Source organism: Labrus mixtus, chromosome 5, assembly GCF_963584025.1.
Source record: "Labrus mixtus chromosome 5, fLabMix1.1, whole genome shotgun sequence".
In the NCBI taxonomy this organism is placed as follows: Eukaryota; Metazoa; Chordata; class Actinopteri; order Labriformes; family Labridae; genus Labrus; species Labrus mixtus.
The window spans coordinates 14,252,410-14,272,043 of record NC_083616.1 but is presented as its reverse complement, the minus strand read 5'-3'; the positions used below and the strand labels follow the sequence as shown (position 1 = coordinate 14,272,043).

The 19,634-nt window shown below is 39.9% G+C and overlaps 1 protein-coding gene across 7 annotated transcripts in view; it reads left to right on the top strand.

Moving 5' to 3' along the window:
• The first annotated feature begins 2,103 nt into the window (after window positions 1-2,103).
• Window positions 2,104-19,634, top strand: part of mctp1a (multiple C2 domains, transmembrane 1a) — a 229,893-nt gene continuing 212,362 nt past the window's right edge. For 6 of the 7 annotated variants that reach the window (XM_061037961.1, XM_061037960.1, XM_061037959.1 and 3 more), the window contains exon 1: window positions 2,104-3,007. In XM_061037961.1, coding sequence (XP_060893944.1) covers window positions 2,471-3,007 — 537 coding nt within the window. In that variant the 5' untranslated portion in view covers window positions 2,104-2,470. Of the gene's footprint in view, window positions 3,008-18,832; window positions 18,934-19,634 lie in introns of those variants that run through there. The other variant, XM_061037963.1, reaches the window with a different exon arrangement.

Below are 19,634 nucleotides of genomic sequence, written 5' to 3'. Positions count from 1 at the left end.
CTTATCATAACTTGTTCAAAGTGTTCATTAATTAAGGGACTTTTGCTTTTGTTTGTGAACTAGAACAATGAAGCTCTTCTTGGGCGGTCCTTAAAGCAGCTTAATGTGCCTGACCACAGACTACAAACATTACCTATTACTCTAATTGCACATTATCATATAAGGTATTAAGAATCAATATAACAATCTAAAACGTTTGCTCACACAACAGCTGAGTTGGTCCTGCTCTGCTGTAGCTGCACTTATACATCAAATCTCTGACTCATTAATCACATTTCAAACATGGAGTGTTCAGAGTAAACGAAGGTCCCTTAAAAGCTTGTATTTGAGTCGTTCATTCAGCTTTAAAGTGAAGCAGGTCATTGGTCAGTAAGGGGAACATTTCTGACTGAATCATGCTGATGCTGGAAAACAGCAAATGTATGATTCCATGAACTGGGTAAGGGTATTAAGGGAATATAAGCTACATCGAAATCATAAAAGGCTCTGTAAGCCATCCCTCTGCTTTTCATTGCACTCAGTTACACTAGCTACTCATTCAACATTCAGCGTTGCTCTGACTTAATGAACCATGAGATATGATTCAGCACCTGGAGTGAAAATGACCTTGTCATATTTCATTTAAGCGAGACCTATCCTACACTATCACACCGCATGAGTCAAGATGTTCTGCCACTGAAGACCCTGAAATTGCCTTCAGCTGAAAAACAGAAATTTGACTCTTTTGATGTATTTTTTTTTGTTGCAGATTTGTGTGCGCTGTCCCACACAAACATTGTGGATTAATCTCTTATCAGCAGGAGTAGTATCATTAAGAGGAAAGGCCGGCTCACTGCAGGCTCATCGGTTATCCACCCTGGCCAACAAGAAAAGCTGATGGTCGCTGAAAGGAAGTGTCTGGCTCACACGCTCACATCTCCATCTACTTAAATGAGAGAGGGGTTGAGGGGTTGAGGGCAGTGTGCTGTGTTGCAGGCCAGTGCCCTCCTGCTTGTAATTCAAGTGTTTTATTTTGTAGGATGGCAGAGAAATCATGCACCTAACTTAAGATACAGAGACCTGGAAATGACTTTTCAATTCAATGTTTTGGTATTATCAATGTTAGACACATCTACTGTGTATATGAATAAAATAATGTTACAAAAGGCAACATAGAAGTAAAGCATACACTAAAGGATCATTTTATGATTATTAGATGGTCAAGGCTGAAACCTTGCAACAGAAGGCTGTGTCCGAGCCACTTGTAACTTTAATCATCACTCCTACAGGTGAAACCAAGGTCATATGGTGTTTCATAAGAATGCAAGCAGCATACACGCCTCTGACTCTCGCTTTCTTGTATGAAAAAGTGAATTCATGCATTACATTACAACCACCTCTATGTGTACTGCAATTTACTCATCGTCTCTGTTTTCAGGTCAAAGATCATTCAGTGAGCTGTCTGTAGAGTTAGATTACGAAAAGCATTCATTCTTGTAATTATTGTCCGTGTGTTGTGTTTTTGAGAAAGCGGGCACAGTGTGCAGGGATGTGGAGCAGGCCAGCACTGGAGCAAGGGCTAGAGGATAAGACATAATGAGCTATAATACACACACAGAACACAAACACTACCACGGCACAGCAGCAGTACAGCATCCTCAAATAGAGAGGAGGCTGTTGAGCGCTGCCTCCTCGCTGCTGCATGTGGGTGATAGCATTCACTGACGCCTGGCCTATTTGACGGGTCGAAGATATCAAGACTACAGTGGTTTAGGTGAAAAAATAAATCCACGACACAAGTTCTTGGGCGGATGCAGTCAGTTCTGGATTCACCAAGGTAACCGCTGTGAGAAAGCTAATACAGAGGCTTTAAATAACCCAACACACACCAGCACATATCAAACCACACACAGATAAACTCAGATGCTTGTGACAAGGGAAGGCACAACTGAATCATAAACATCTCCACGAGGCATTGTGGGGTTGCATTATGCAATCACCAGCACAGAGATTATCCAGTCAAGTGAGATGGTTGGCCAGAGGGAGGCGCGGTGCAGCCTGGGTTCTGCATTTGAATATATAACAATTAATGAGGAAGTTTGACTGAACCCTTGTAGAGCTCATTGGACAGAACAGGGACGCAAAGACGGTTTGCAACTAAACGGAGCATCTATTGACAATTATCTTGCAGAAGTCACTGCATGTGTCAACTTCGCCGCTGAGAGGAGAGAGCCTGTCTTCAAAACAAGAGGATATTGCATGCCGTCAGTGTGCAGCACAGTGTCATAAACACATACACTGCTTTCAACGAGGCATTCAACAAGGTTCGTTGTGAGGCTTACTCCCCTTTCATCATCACTCTGTGCGTCTCCTTCTTGGCGCTCTTTAAACTGATCATCAGTGGAAGTGCTCCCGAGCTGCAGGAGCCCAGCTGTCACATCCCTCCACCACTCAGAGTGTGCTCAGGCTGGCTGGCTGCTGCACAGGCACCATGGAGCAGAAAGCACCCAAGGATGACAGCCCCGCAAAGGGACAAGAGTCTCTGTCATATCAGCGGAGGATGTGGAAGAATTTCCAGGAGAAAACCAAGCCCTGGCTCAGTCCTAAACTGGGATCGGAGCGTCGCGGTACCGGGGGCGCTGAGGGCAGCAAAAAGGAGTCTGGATTATGGATGTTTAAGAGGAAAAAGAAACAGTTGGACCGGGTTTTTTCGTCGTCTCAGCCGAATCTGGTATGTTCCACGCCAGCGCCTTTTGAAGGAGATAGCCAGACTCTTGGTAGCGATGCGGTCCCGGGCACCAGCAGCGACGGGCAGCCTCTGCTACATCATCTTGGCGCAGCTTCTGGAGCCACGGGGAGCAAACCCGAGCTGACGGCGCACGGGAGCCCTAAACTCCCCGTCTCTCAGCTGATCATGTACCAGCAGAAGAGCTCCTCTCTCGGGTCGGCATGCTTCGAGAAGCTGGTGGTTGACCCGGCTGCGGTGCTGGGAGAGGATGAGCAGCTGCGTAAAAACGCAAGTGATTCTGTGAGTATAGGCTGCATCATGTGGTAAAAGAACGCACGTAGTTGATTATGTGTTATACTACCAAGTTGAACTAAAGAGTCTTATATTCAATAAGGAAGTGGGTTGGGCTACACTGCAAAGGAAATTGAAAAGGAGATAAGTTTTATGATGATGCTGCTGCTGAGATGTGCTCTCTCCTATCATGTGATGTGCTCATCGATTTGCCAGTTCGCTGCTTTCTTTACTCTGTCCTGGAGCCTGGGTGACTACAAACACGGCCAATGTTATATGTCTATATTACAAGATTACATAACAATATTCTGGGTTTTTTTTTCAGGTTACTATTACCCAATGCTATATATCCTGGCTGTGCATAGTAAAGGACTCCCTGAAGGGATATTTCTACACAGTCTACTCATTTACAGTCTCCTTTTGCCAGCATGCATCGTTTTCTTCCATTGATAGGGACTGTCCCCTAGCTTCACGTTCCATCTGTCACAGTGTCCTTGCCTCTGCTGCAGTAGTCCCATGCATGCTCAAGGGTCCAACATGCCTTTCCTTTTCATGAAAATGGGCCAGCTGGCAAATGGTTATCAGGCACCAGCAGTGTGGAGATTCATGGCGAGTAAATTCCCACACAACTCAGCATGCTGAGTCAGGGTTCCCCTAGGAGAGACAGTAGCTAAAGGATCAGTCAGCTAGAGTAGTTGTGAGGTTTGCATTCACAAAAATGACACACAGGTCTAAATGTTTGAGCATAAGAATGACTTTTCAGTAAAGTCACGTGAAAAATATGGTAAGAGTTTAGATTTGTGTCTGGAAGCCTTGTCACCTGATTACCACATCCATGAGTAGGTCATGCCATTTCAGAAAAAAATGACCTTGTATTTAATAGCACTGTTAATAAACATAATATGGAAGACACAGAATGTGTTAAAGCCAACAAGTGCATTCCATTTCGGTGGAAGCAGTTATTGCAAAGCTTTTTATCGAAGCCCACTCAAAGCATTCCAGACTCGCTTCTGAGCACCATCCAGATCGCTGTCGAAAAGTGATTTAGCATTCAAGCACACTTACCCATTAAGTCTCCGAGACAAGTGGAGCGGGCTCTGCTGAAGAGGTAAAAGAAAGCAAATATTCATGACTTCATTGAAATTGATCTTGAAGTTAAATCAAAGCACTTCACCACATCAGTTACATAATACACAGAGAGATTGCACTTTGCTAAATAGAGTTTTAGCATTCAGCTTGAGCCACTATTTACCTCCTGTTGTTACTATTCTTATCCAAACTTCTGTTGTTCTTTAGTCAGATTCTCCTTACAGTATGCAAAAGGTGGGCAGCAGCAGTAAACAAAGTGACTATATCACCATCTTCTCAGTGGAGTGATTTGTTGTGCATTTACAGCCACAGATGTATGATATACAGTCTGTTCTTTGTATATTATGTAATAAGGTTAGAGGAAGAAGACAGAGCAGTAGTGACAGGAGATGATGGGGTGAGAGGGAGTAAAGGTGCTGAGGACATACAGGGTAAGGCCAAGTGAAAGGTGATGAGGGAATATGTGATAGGAGAAGATTTAGAATAAAGGAGAGGTGAAGACGGGAGATAAGCACAGATGAAATGAGATTGGAGATGTTTTATATTGCATTATATTTATCAGCAAAATGAACACTCAACATCCAAAAACAGGCAGATACATTTACTATCCTGTTGCAGTTTTTCATGTGTCTATTTGTGCATCCAAAAGAAGACTAAAGGTGCACAATGCACTTTTATCGTACCTAAACACTTTACCTACCAAACAAGGATTATAGCACGGAGTCACACTTTTCATCCTGAAATCCAGCATCATGTGAGTGTACAACTTGTCATTACTGAAATGAGAGCCTATACGGTTCCAAGTTACAAATTGGCAAATTAAAGAAGAAAATATGAAACATAATAAACCAAATGTCTCTGCACATTTTGATTTGGAAAGTAAATGATGGAAGAGATGAATGCCAAGAGCTGGAAGTCATTTAATTATAAACCTAATAGAGCGTAACAAAAAGCACATTTCCTTTTTGCTGCTCGCCATTTAGGCCATGCATTTTAAAGCAATAGTCTAAATTCACTTTCACTTTGAGAGCAATAGTTTGAAAATGGTCATCATCATGTTGTCTCTTATATAAGTTTAACATTTTCTTGAAATGATCCCTATTCTGTACAGAAGAGCATTTTAGTGGATCAGATATAATTTGAGCTGAACCCTCTCCTCTTAAACTGGTGTGCATTTCTCAGCAATTGTAAGCTTCTCAAACTCTGAGAAGCCCAGTGTCGAGTACAACATTGTTTAAAAATAAAATTGAGTGGGGGTAGGTTTATGTGTGATACTAAAGATAACCTACTAAACTCTGAGCTGTTCTTGCAATGAAGAAATGAATTCAAACGAGTTAATAAATATGCAGTAATTTCTTTTAGAACCTGTTAACTGATTAGGGAGGTAATGCAAACACTGTTGATATTTCTAAAGAAAAGGGCTTTGCCACAGCTCCAACACCTCGTGTATCTTGGGTTTCAGAGTCAACTGGAGCTCCAATAACCCTACCATGTTTCTTCTTCTCATTGGGATTCCTTCGGCTTGGTTTTCTGATCGAGCCAGAGCAATTTATATATGATTGGCTGTATTAACTAAACACATAACTTCTTTAGCGCGTTAATCTATAGCCAGTTTCAGTATAACCAAATCAATCGATGTAGCCTACTACTGGCTGTCCAATTGAGTACTTTGCATCTTAACCTGTTTTTGGGGTAAAACATTGGAATATTAAAACTTTAGTTCCCACATTTAAGATTGCCTCATCCAGACAAATTCATTTATTTCCTTCCAATAATTGAATCACCTTCGTCATTCATTACTTTAAATAAATATTTCTAAGATGTTTTAAATGCTTCCATTAAAAATAAAAATATCTGTAGGCCTATTATACATTTGTACAGGGGAGTTTATTTTTTTAACCAAATTTCAGTCACTTTATTAAAAATAGTATCTAAATCTACAAACTGTTCCTTTGTCCAGAGTAAAAAATCCATAATTCATTAATATTCAATGTCTTTATGTAAAAATTGAATTACACACTGGCAATCAAAACACACATCCAATTTAGTGTTGTTTTACAAATCAAAATCTTCATTTATAAGTCCTCTGAGGATATTGTGCCATTCAAACAGTCATTTATTTACATTTCATTAATTAACCTCAAACGATAAATCACAGGGGCTTGGTGAAACTAACCGGAAACGGATACACACCTGACTTTAAAAGCTTAACTAGCGAAGTCGGTTGACATAAGAAAATTATTTCCCGCGGGAATTCGTGAGCACAACCAGTATGGAGGCTAATGTTGAGACACTGCCGCAACTTGAGAAAGTAGAGATAAATGTGACGAAGAGGCGGAGGTCAGCAGCTGACTTTGGCACACCAAGCCGCTTTCTCCCTTGGTCTCCAAACTTTTGACACTGTGCTCACCACGTTCTTGGAGAGGGGCATTAGAAGTCCAGTAATGGTACGATTAAAAAAAGTTCAACTCAGGAATGACGTAAGGGTGAGTAAAACCTTCAAATCCTCTATCATGTTGTTGAGCTGGACAACCAATTGTGTATTGCAGACAGTGGATCCATTCAGCCTGTTTTCCTGCATTGAGTCACTGGAACTGTCGCTGTCCATGGTATTGAATCCTGACCAGACTCTAGTAGCCCACCTCATAGATATCATGGTAACAACCTGAGCTTTGACCATCCTAATTTGTAATCTCCAGTCAGTTTAGTTGTATCTTTGTATCCATGTTTGAACATTAAAAAAAAAACAATCTACTTAGTTTCTTAAGTATTTGTTCCAGTCCTCAGAATAGGCTACAATATGTTGCATTATCTTTGCATCCATTTAAATGAAGGAAGCGATTAATGAAAACGAAACAGGCTCTCTAAGAAAGCATCTGTCTTTATTTGATGCTGTTTTCCTGAGACTCACGAGTACTCTGCCTTCATTTCTCAGTCACGCTTCCCTCCTCCTTCCTGCGTTGTTCCTTCTGCTCAGCTCATATGAAGTACTTTAAAATATTGAACACTTATGAAACAGGGAAGTAGGTTTTTGTGTCACGGAGACTATACTATCACTCACACACTCGCAGCCTAATGCTAAATATATCAGATGTAAAACATGGGCCGTGTTTTTCCATTCAACCATCCAGTCTCTAGGACATGGTGTATAGTGATGTTTGTAGGTGATGTACACGCTCTACACAGGTGCTGCTTCCCCCAGAGTAGGTTTATAACCTACAGTAAATATCAAAATATGGCAGTTTACAAGTTTTTATCTTTTGTGTTTTATTCAAAAAAAGATTGCACATACAGGTTAAGAATTGTGTTACGTAATATTTAAAACAAAAACACTCCAGTCCAGCTATGATAGCTGCATTGGTTTTTGTGTGATTTGTTTGCAGACTTAATCAAAATAAAATCAGTAGTTTCTGGCTGGAAAAGCCAATCATTTGGTCCTCTTGCTTGCTTTTCCTAAATGGATTTCAGATCCATGAAATGCGGTGTACAATCCTCAGTACAGTACATGTTGCGGTACAGATAATGTTTCTTTGAGATTATTGAAGTTTTTGTCCTCTTTTGATATGACAGTGCCTGTGAAATGAGCCGTATTTAGATGTCCTGAAGGAATGAGTGTGTTTTTCTTGTAGCTGATGTCTGGGTTGTTTTGTGAGAACAGCATCTCTGTCACTTGGAAACAGCCCCTGGCCTGGTTCTGGAAATGTCCTGATAGCAGCTTGAATTAGGATTCATAACAACTCCAGGGGCCAACGGCTGTGACACACACAGACGAGCACATGATTGATGTTGACCTCAAAGCTGTCTTCATGAAGGCCAGAAAAAAAAAAAAAAAAATCTCAACCATGCGAAAGTATAACTGACACCTTTTGGGGTTGTTGATGGATTTTTAGCTCTCACTTTGTGATTGAGTGTCTTGTAGTGGCTCCTGTCTGCCTCCTACACGACCCAGTGCGCCTATTTCTTTGACACAGAAATTTGTGAACAGCCTGTGATAGAGGATGTAAGTGCTTTTATGTGTAGAAAAGTGCGTTTGTGAGCAGCAAATGCTGGTTTGATTTCATTTTATGGAGGGGGTGAGATGGCACAGTAGGTTTCCTATCGTTTCCTAAAAGCCTGAGAGCTGATCTGTTGGCTGTTGGAATTTGAAGATGTGCTTGTGAGATTCAACACTTTTGAGTGTCCATGTGTTAATATAAGAACCTGCAAGCTGAGCTATGAACTAGTGACCGCTTACCTATGAAAAATAGAGGAACAATAAATAACGCTTTCTTTTCAGTTTAATTCATTAAATAATGATTGTTGCCTAATTATATTGTACAATCAAATTATTTTCATCTCTTCTATTTCTTTCATCTTTAATTGAATGATCCTCGATTTAGATGTTCTGTGTCAATGTTTTTTTGAAGCCAAATAACAAGATGGGCAATCATATTCATGGATATTAATAAAGATCGGCTTGAGTGAAGCTAAGGGTTGAAATACGATTATAGACAAGGGGACGGGGGGTTTGGGGTAGGGGCGGAAATACAGTGAATGCAGGTAGTTTGGAAAATGACAAGCAAATTTAGATATGTTAGAGAATCTCAATTTAGAGGCTGGGGGGCTTCTGCCTCAGTATCTGAAGTATTATGAAATAATCATCTTATACATTTCTGGTAAAGTATCTATTTTAATATACTAAAGGTAATCTTTTATTTAGTCTGAATAGTATAAAAACAGCAAAAGCCATTCAGTTTATCATGAGAAAGATAACCTTCAGCCCTGCATTCAACAGCCACAACAAGTATCACTAGATCAAAAGCAACCTTTTACACGGCTCACGTCAAAGTATTCCAGCAGAAACTCTGCGTTTCGTTTGTCAGTGGCTTCAAAAACTAATTGTTTCCATTTTCTTCCTTTCCATCACTCTATAGTTTGTCCTTAAGAGATAACCTTACCTGCCCTCTCTCTTTGTCCTTCATCTATCTTAACCCTCCCCCCCTCCTCTTCCCCCCGATCCCAGTCTAAGACTCTCTGATAACAACAGTCTTCCCTTAAAAGAGCTTTCTGAGGACAAATCCAAACTATATTCTGGCCTGTCAGAAGAACAGTCTGCAAACTGCGAGACGGGAACTCTGCACTGTGACATTGTGATACCCTCCGGCGTTGTCCGCTCCAGTCTCAGGCAGACCCATTACACAGCCTCATTACAAACTCAGTCAGGCACGCGCACACTCAACAAAGGTATGCACAGGCACGCGTACACGTAGTCTGAGCATGTGAGTGTGATAGTAAATAAGTAGAAGCATGACAGCGCAGACTGCTTAATGAGTCATCGCCCTCTTTTTCTTTTCTCTCATAACAGAGAGGCAATAATCAAAGATGGTAAGAGAATATTAAGTTAAAGGTGGTAGGCATGATTATCAGTCATGAGCGTGGGAAGAGATGGGTCAGCTTGGATTTAGCTTTTCAGCTCTTAATGATGTCTTCCCACGTAGATTAATTATCACTGATTCGAGTCAGCGTAGGAAGGAAACATGTGCAGTATAGAGGGTGGTCAAACAACAGATGACATTCAATAATAGCCTGCTGTGTGATATTTGTTTATCACTAAACATTGTTTGTGTTATTGCAGTGCGAGGACAAATTCATTGTAATTTTCATCCTTAGTATCCAAAACAAAGCCTCACTGTGTCTCCCTTATTATATAATTATCTCTCCCTGCTCTTAAAATTCAACGACTGAGCTGTGACGGCTTTAATAAGTAGGTCGGATGCTCAAGATGAAAGCGAGGACGAACACAAGCAGGCAACAATAAGTTAGTGGCCATGTTCCCCCCCCCAGACAAAACAACACATGGTGACCAAAGGCTGTGGGCTGGTTTTCCTACTCCTCATGCTAATATATCATTTGCAACTCAATATAGAGCTCACTTCCTCAGTGGTGAGTGGATATTGAATATTTGCAAATGAGCTCCTCTGCAGCGTAGATGAAAATGTCACCAATTGTCTCTCAGTTGTAAATGTTTCTGCAGCCCATTTAGATCAATACGGGAGCATGGCTGTTTGGGGTGTTGGGTTCTCTGTGCAATATGCTGCACCTTTATTTGATATGCATGTGACTCACTGACTTCCTAATGATCCGTTCAACGTAACACATCATTTAGATTTCAAGTTTTTTTTACTTTTCAGTGCACATCTACTTAACGAGAACATTTAATAGTAGCATGACATTGGTCTGCATCCCTGTATGACATGAATGTTTTTGTAAGGAAAGGCTGTCCTCTCTGGAAGTCAGGTTTCCTATTTGAAGAAATAGCATCAAACTGAATGAAATAAAGGGCTTGGATTCGTATGTTACCTCCATTCTACTTCTTCTACTCGAACCCTAGAAATTAGAAGAAAGAACAAAATCCTATTTACTCTAACTAAAGCTTTAGACATTGCCATACTGAACAAAGCCTTAGTAGAATAAGACGTGAGAGGACAATATTATTTAACCTTCATTTAGCCAGGTTAATCCCTTTGAGATCAGAGATCTCTTTTTCAAGAGAGACCTGACCAAGAAAAGCAGCAACACACAGTTTCAACAACAAAAACACTCAAACTTTTACAGTACACATTTCATAATAAGAGAAATAATAGTCAAGTGCATACGTGTTTATTTATATAGCACATTGCAGCAACAAGGCAATTCAAAGTGATGGTAAAGTCATCAGTTCAAACAGATGAATCGGTCATTGAATTATAGGGGATTTATACTGATTCTGATAATTGATTCAAAAGTGCCATAACAAATCAGAACAAAGCATCATTGGGCTTTTAGGAGCAAATCACAATCATACATTTTATGTTAAGAGTGTGTCTGTGCTTTCTGAGCTTGAGGGAACATCTTTATGTGTCCATAGACTTTTCAGGGGAGTCACTGTAATCTGCTGTAAAGCCACTGTATTGATCCAGAGAAAGGGAAACAAGAGACACAAAGGCTCTGGGGTGTACTGCAGTGAGAGATGTGGAAACATTTGCAAGAGGAGGCCATCTGCCTCCCTTTTTTTCCACTTCTTTTCAGTACAGCACAGCACACATTGAATTTGTTACAGAGGAAAAGAGCTTTAAGACTGATTTAGAGTAGACCATGTCTGCCAATTTCTACTGCAGTTACATTTGGTGTGAAAAACTGGCCACTTTAAAATGTTCCAAATCTAAATGGGCGTGTTAAAATTTAGCTCTGCTCTTTTCCAATTGGCTACAAGCTGTCTTTCAACATGAACACACTTTGAGGTCACAATTGACTGTATGTCACATTCACCCATTCACACATCACATTCTGCTATGTAAAGTGTCCATCAGTATTATTAACTAATCCCATCATACACACATTCATGCTACGCTGGCGCAGCAATAGGAGCAATTTGGGGTTTGTGCTCTTGCCCAAGGACACTTTTAAAAGCGACTGCATCCGACCTTCAGTTAGCCACCCTATAGTATCTCAATAGATCAGTCTGATGTTTTTGCCTGTTGTCTGTGAGAGCAGAAGAACAGAATTGTTTTTTTTTTTTTATTCTCTGTCTATCTCTGAATATACGGTGTGGTTATCTATGAGTCTTCAATAAAATCAAGAATAGTTTTGTCATGTGAGGATGGGGACCTCAGAGATTCCACGGAGAAGATACTTTGATTTGAAGAGAGGGGTGGTTACAGAGGTGCATGCATTTGGTTCTGAAAATGAACAAGAAAAGTATAATTGACCCAAATTACTAAATATCTTGAGCTTGTCTGAATAGCTCTCCATTCTAAGAAACTATACATTTGATATTAAGGGAACTGAAGTTACCTTAACTGAGCATAAAAAATGAAAATCCATAAAGTTAGCATGTTAACACAAGACAAACTTGCTCCACTTTTAAAGAAGCATAAGCGTAGACTGTATACTGAGTGAGGTCAGCCATCTGTTACGGCAGGGGGCTCCGGAGCCTCATCGCCAGCCGCCGCCATGCTGGAAATCCTCTCTGTCTAACTTTAAGTCAACCTAACGACAGGCTTAGAGCCGAAGCTGAGGCGGGTTTTAAGTCTCTTGACGAAAACGTACATCGCGCCCAACTGTCAATCATGTCATCTACGCACCTAACTATGGATAACACGTATTGTTTTCAAAATCAAAACAGGGCCGTTTAAAAAAAAATAAAAATGACCCTCTATACAGTGTGTGCCAGTGATGACAATAACTAATAAGACCTATTTCGTTGTTGTACCAGGCTGTTTATTTATGCTGTAAAAACTGATTTTTTGCCCGTCATGTGTATGTGACTTCAGGTGTTCCTGGAGCCAGCGGACACTCCACGAACTGCAGGATTTTGCACTTCCGCATTGACGCTTGAGCATAAGCTGCTGTGTGTAGACAAATCACAATGAGGAAGAGGAGTTCAAAGAGGTTAAAAACCTGCATTTTATCCCATCTCTCCCCCTATCCCCTTCCAAGCCCGGCGCAGTCTAGGCCTGTGAAGGCTGTTTCATCATGAGCCGGGGATCCAGCCGAAGATTTCTGCCTTTTAGTTTTTACAGGTTTTTCTTACCACTGTAACTTTTGCTGCTTTGCTAAAGTGCTCATGATGGATAGGCCAGATCTTTGTAACATAGCAATAAGTAAGGTCTTTTCACCTGCTCTTTTGTAATGTTAACAGACAAAGACTACTAACTACTAACACTTGTTATGAGTTGACGCTATACAAAAAAAAATTGATTGATTGATTGATTGATTGATTGATTGAATTGTCGGAGCTGAGCTTAACTGCACTCTTTGACATTGTTCTGAAGTGAGTGCAGGGGATGTGTGTGTCTGTGTGCTCCTGCACGTCTGGCTCTATTCAGTGTGTCCACTCATATCTTTTGCTTAGGAAGTTGCAGCCTGCTATTGATATGTGTCTGTATCGCTGGGTGTTTTATTTAGTGTTCTTGAGATGATAGCCACATTAATAGGGCTTATGTTAAAGCCGGTCTAACCCACTGTGAGGTTCATTTTACTCAAGGCAAACATTAAGGGGATTTTCTCACTCCTCAGGTAAAGGGGGGCTGTATAGCAGAGGGACTTGGTTTACTGATTTTATTGACTACACTTTTAAAAGCACACAAAGAGTCTCTGGTATGCCCAATCATGCTTTTGGTGAATTTAGCTATTAAACACTTAGTTGTTTCCGACAGCTGGGAAGGTTGCCACGGTTACTCCAATATTCAAACCAGGAAATAAAAGAAAAATGAGTGGCCAAACAACTGACTGGTCATCTAACAAAAGCCACAACTCATACGATCCTATGCAATTTGGATTCCACGCCCACTATCTAACTGAAGCTGCTGTTGCTATGTTCCTTGAAAAAATGAAACGCTTTCTGGATAAGAACGGTTGTGATGGTGCTGTGTTTTTAAACCGGTTCTTTTGACACCGGTGACCCCCACATTGACCACCACGTTGAGTCATTGACCACCACGTTGAGTGCAAAAGCCACGGTCAGACTAATTGCCCAAAACAAAAGAGTGCAACGCCAATTCGAGACAACTAAGGGAGAACGGTTTTCTTTTGTTTATTTGTGCAACTAACATGTGCAAAGAAAATCTGTTTCACATCCTGTAAAGTAGCAGTAATAGAGTTGGCAGACATGACTGCTGCTGCTGCTCTGATACATTGATGTGGAAGGATGTATCTCATCATGCCACAGCAGAGCCTGATATGGAGAATGTTACAACCTGAAGGCCGGGTTTGTCTATTTAAAACAGCCTGCATGTCAAGATGCTGAAAGACTGCTGGTTAAGTTGTATGTTTAAAGAAAATCAAAGGATTAAACTGGATAGACTTAAAAACACAAGGTCAGCTGATAAGTCACATGTATTAGGACATTTAAGAAAATCTGTAATTAATGAAGTTTGGATTATAGATTTATTTTGAGCTCCTACATAGAGGTTGGTGCTTTAGTGAAACAAGACTGATGTGTGTTTTAAGAAGTACTACGGTATGTATAGGGCTGGAATATTTGTCTTTTACTTAAAAGCATCACTTTGAGTTTGCAATGAACAAGACAAAAAGCTCAGTTTGATTTTACTGATTACATTTTTAAAAAAAGATTTGACTCCAGATGTTCTTGTATGGATAGAAAACGACTTTGAATACTGCAGCTTATGTTTGCTGATATTTCTTCTTCTATTTAACAGCAAACACAGTTAGGTTTGTCTTTCATTCTGGTATTTTTTCACCTGTTTAAAATCATTTTTAAATCTTAACTAAGTGTAGGCACACATTTGTTCTTGTCTAGTACAACCACTCAGCCAGCAGCAGCGTAACAAACTGCAATGTAATCATCATGTCATCATGTGTGACTGTAAAATACATCCATGAAAAGGGCTTGTTTTTGCCACTGACAGGTTAAAGCGGATTATTTGTGTCTTTAAACATTGTGGAAAGGATCCCGTTCCCTACAGATATCCCTAAAAACAGTGGAAGAAATGTGTATTTATAGTAGGCTTACATTGATCAGGAACAGTTGCCCCCGGGGATTTGGTTGCAACCAATGATGGCTGAGATAATCTGGAGCATTTCTAGAAACTTATTGCACCTTAAATCCATTCAGACCAAAATATGTAAAGGTTGAAAGGGAGTTTGAAATTACTAGAATTTCTCTTGAAGGGCATTGGATAAATTACTGCTGACTATTTTAGTTCAGGTATTTAAAGTCTGAGAAGTCCATCAGTGTTGTGTCAGGACGTGACACTGTATGGCTGTCCCTTTTCTTCAGGGAAACTGTTTTATTCTTCAGGGAAACTGTTAGGGCTCTAACTGGTAGAGAGGAACATACTTCTGACACATCATCATCATATTAGTGTTGCAGACAGCAGACTCAATAGGCAGAATACTCACTCTGGTCTTCTGTGATATGATTCTCTCTGCAGAGCAGGGGTCAGCTGACGGTCAGCTCAGCCTGAAACTGACAGCATGAAATAAAAAAACAAACATACAAGTGATGGTTTGTATCGCCATGATGTCTCTTTATTGACACTTGAATTTTCTGCTGAGTGTGGCTAGAGAGGGAAGGGACTTGGTGCCACCTACTGGTGCAAAGCTGATGTGGTGTGGATCTCTGAGAGATCTCCACAAGAGAGAGGAAACTGGCAGAATATGACAAGAGAGGCTTTTTGGCTGGCTGGCTGGATCATGTGATTCTTATTCTCACAGTAATGCCACTTTCTGCCCACTCTGTTCAGCTTTCTGCACACTCTGTTTTTACTCTCCCATTAAGATCAATAGCTTTCATCTCATTGGATGTTTTCTTTGCTTTTATAATATAGTCTCTTGACTTGGAATAAGTAAATTCAAAGACTGAGTAACTGTATTTTTTCAACCTCTGAAATAGGCCCACACGACCTGAGAACAAGACTGATTATGATTAATTTACAAGAAAAGAGTTCCTATTGGATATGACCCCCAGTTTCTATGCCTATCTGCTGTTCTTAATTTCTTACACAATACCCATGCTTGTCACATCTGAATCTAAAAAAAGCATTTTTTTCTTAATTGGCACCAATTAACCTAAGGGCATGATAGCCAGCTTAAACTTCTATTGATCAAATCAAAAAGGTGAGCAAGTCATTACTGTATACCCAGCTCTCTCTCCACCCAATAGGCAAATTCTACGCATTCTGGGTGAGAAAGCTTTGATTGTTTGAATACATTTGTTTACTTGTCTATTGAGATAAATTCAGACTTTTGCAAACTTTTTTTTTTATCAGGAATGCTCATTCTGCAATAATGATGCCTATCTGGAAGAAGGGGTTATAACCTTAAATCAGTATTTTCTTGCATGTGCTAAAATAGGCTGCGGTAAAATGTGTACTCATTTTGAATCTATTCATTGCAATGACTCCAGGTTTGTTAGTTTTAGTTACTTTCAGTGGGTACTGATTTATCCCAAATATACTGAAAGTGAAATGTAACTGTTAAAGTAATCTGGATCATACATTTCAAGATAGAACATATTGTACCTTAGTATTTGCTCAAACACTGAATTCCTTTTTTGTTACTCTAAGACTGAATAGGATGCCCAGATGAATTTCACATTAATGTGCATTAATATTCCTTTACTGCTGTGAGGTAAATGTTGATGTCTGTAGACAAACCATCTTTGCCAGCAGAACCGTCTTTCTTTGTTAATTCTTATCCCTAAAGAGTTGATTTTGAAGAAAATAGGAACTTGGTGTAACCAGTAGAAGGAGAATACTAGTTTATTTGAGAAAAGGCACCTGTACAGTGAACCTGACCAGCTCATCAATCCCACTGACACACTGCAGCAACGTCACATTGTAGACAGGGAGTGATAGTAGTTTTGTTAATCTATTAAAACGGAAGACTTTTTTTAAAATACACAATGTTTTATTTTCTCAATCAAGCACTTATTGAGCCTGAGCCCTTCAGTCCTCATCTTCAAATCTCTCTAAACGATGAATCAGAGGGTTAGCAAGATTCATCTTACTTTTCACAACGTTGTCTTCTCCTTTTGACCTGTTTCTCCTCTTGTTGATCTGATACGGGATGAGGCTTTTTGTAATGTTGTCCTCTAACTTCTTGTTTGATCCATTCCTTCCATTGCATCTCTCCCCTCACCTCATCCTCCAGCTGCCCGACTTGTACTCTACTATTCACATTAGACTTCATGGTACTTGAAGATGGGGTTTACACTAAAGTAATCCCTCGTGCTTTCCTTCTTCAGCTGGCGGTGTTAGCACAGTGGTACCATCAGATGAAGCCTGCTGCTTTTCATCTTGCTCCCTTTCAGCTGGTTGCAAACTTGTGTCCGGACTGTCCGCATCATTGGAGGCGTCTCTGGTGTCCTCACCACTGGAATCATTCAGCAAACTTTTGGAGCTTTCCTCTGGTTCATATTTTGAGGGGATGCTGTCGGTTTCAGATTATGTTTCCGAACAGTTCAAGCTTAACCTGTCCATGTCTTCATGTTTGTCCTCCATGTTCTTCGCCAGGATGTGTATGCGTTCTTCAATCCATTCTAAAATCTCCGACTGCTCTATTTGTTTATCTGTCAGATTAGCAATGATCGCTGTTATATTGTTGTGCTCCTTGAAGAACTCTATATCCAGATCCAAGAATTGCTTCTCCACCTGTTTATTCACCATCCTGCAGATCCTCCTGTCATTTGCTGCCTGGTTTCTCTTCCTGTCCAATCATCAAGATAAAGGTTGTTCAACAGAAAAACATTAAACAGATTGAACGGAGCACCTTCCAGTAATGACACAGACAACAGCAACACATTACAAAAATAAGTGTAGTCTATTTCTTCATAAACAACTGTAAGAAATGAACCTGAGGGTGGAGACACTGAGACGCTCCTTTCTGCCACTTTCTGCCATCAGGATATCCACTTCTTAGAAGTTCTCTCTGGAAAACAACTGAAGCAGAGGAAAATTTCATTTGAAACATATATTCTTTTATTTGACTTTGAAGCCCCACCTCTTATTTAGAATTACTTTCTTCAGCCTTTTCTATTCTCAATGAATACACAGGGACAGGGTAAAAACAGCTGTAGTGATCATCTTAAAAGCTCGACAAGATCATTTTTGAAACAAAGTGGATTTTTTGTTTTGGTTATTTAATTAAAAACAATATTTTGTTTCAAATTCTTCTCCTCTGATTTTGACATTTTCAATTTCTTGCACAAATGTAATGTATAACTGTTGCCTAGCAACACAAGCTCAACACAAGCTCAGCCCAGCTCTACAGTTAGCTACTTTAACCAACAGTTCACTTTAAATTTATTGTTGGTATAAATAGCAGAAGCACTGATATTTCTAATGTATTCACATTCATATGTGGTTGGTAAATGTATGTTGTAAAAATAGAAAAGAAAACATCAGTGTGTCTACATTCAGTGACTGTCAGGAATAAGTTAAAAAACAACCTGACACAAACCTGTAGCACCAGTTAGCTCAAAGAAAATCAACGTAACACTAACACCCAAAAAGGACTTACCTCAGTAACAAGCAATTAAAATATCTTCTGTCCTCTCCTTTTGTACTGCACCCAACTAGACTGGTGATTTCTCTGTTGTTTACAGTAGAGTTTCATGTATTATTTAAAACATGTGATCCAGAAGTTGTTTGTCATGTTATTTCAGATTACATAAAATGCATGTCGTCCTCTGGTGGGTCATCTTTTTCTAAAGATAAATGTAATGAGGAATACTTTGGTGACAAATATTTGTATATCTGGCATTTTTCCAATTTCCACCAGAGTCCTGCCAGCTGAGTATGATACTGAAGTTGTCTCATTCAACAGGTGGCTTCTATTTCTAAGTCATGATGTTGACCACAGGCCATGTTCATAAAATTAAATAATTCAGCTCACAGCATTGTTTATAATTTGACCACTCTCACTCTATTTAATCTGTGTATCTGCATCTTTTTTTTTAATTTTTGTGACATTTCTCAAGGATACATAGCATAGATGTGAAGGACTGAGGAGTATTCCTGACCTGTAGAATTCTATACTCAGAAGTGTTTCTTTGTGTCCTAGCTGGCTGTCAGTGGGATGCCCTTTCATCCACAAATGTGTTAATTTGTTGGTCAGACATCTAAGCATTTCACAGTTATGGTGACGTCTGAACACGGGGGCTTGACTAGGGGGGTCCTGCCCCTGTCCTTGTGTACATCTGCAGCTGACACACACATATAAATATATATAGCCCCTTAACTTTTTTTCCTATCAGTCCTCTGACTGACTATATCATGTTGCTGTCAAAGTGTTGCAGTGTTGCCGTGAGGGACGCTGGACTGTTCGTACCCTGTCTCTCAGCCATGAGCTCCACACAATCAGGGGTGAGTTTCATAATAAATTCCTGTCAAGGTTGTTTATTTTAGACCTAGTTAACAGCACTTTCAATATTTACAAAGTACTAGAAAGTATTTACTTGCTAACTTCTACTAAACGACATGATAAATCAGTTGAGTAGTTTAATGTAAAACAAAACAAAAAGTTCTGTATGAAAGGAACACCTCAAGCTTTGTTGTTTTGTTGATAAAAGCTTGAAATGCAGTTCAACACATTTTTTGGGCAATGGTTGCCATTCACACACCTAAAAAAAATAGTATTTAACATTTCTGAGTATGAGGCATGTGCTATTACTTGGCTTTACCTGGACTATTAGTGCAGCAACAACTCTTCACCAACACAGCCCTCTGCTCTTTTTATATCCTTGTGTTGGACATCTCAGGAACACACACACACATTTTGGATAAATACAACCTCAAGATGTCGATACAAATAGAAATGTTCCTCAATGTTGATGTAAGAGGATACTACGTAAACTTTGTATTGCCCAACTGAAGAGGACAACGGCCAGATCTGACCATTCTCATCAAGATTGTACAAAATGACAATTCAACCATGTAGACAGATCAAAACAATGCAGATCAGGACCAGAGTAAGTACAGAGTCTTACCAATCAGACATCTGTCACTGAAATCTACCTGGAGAGCAAAAGAGAAACTACTCATAGCTTTTCGAAGTGATTGCTTAA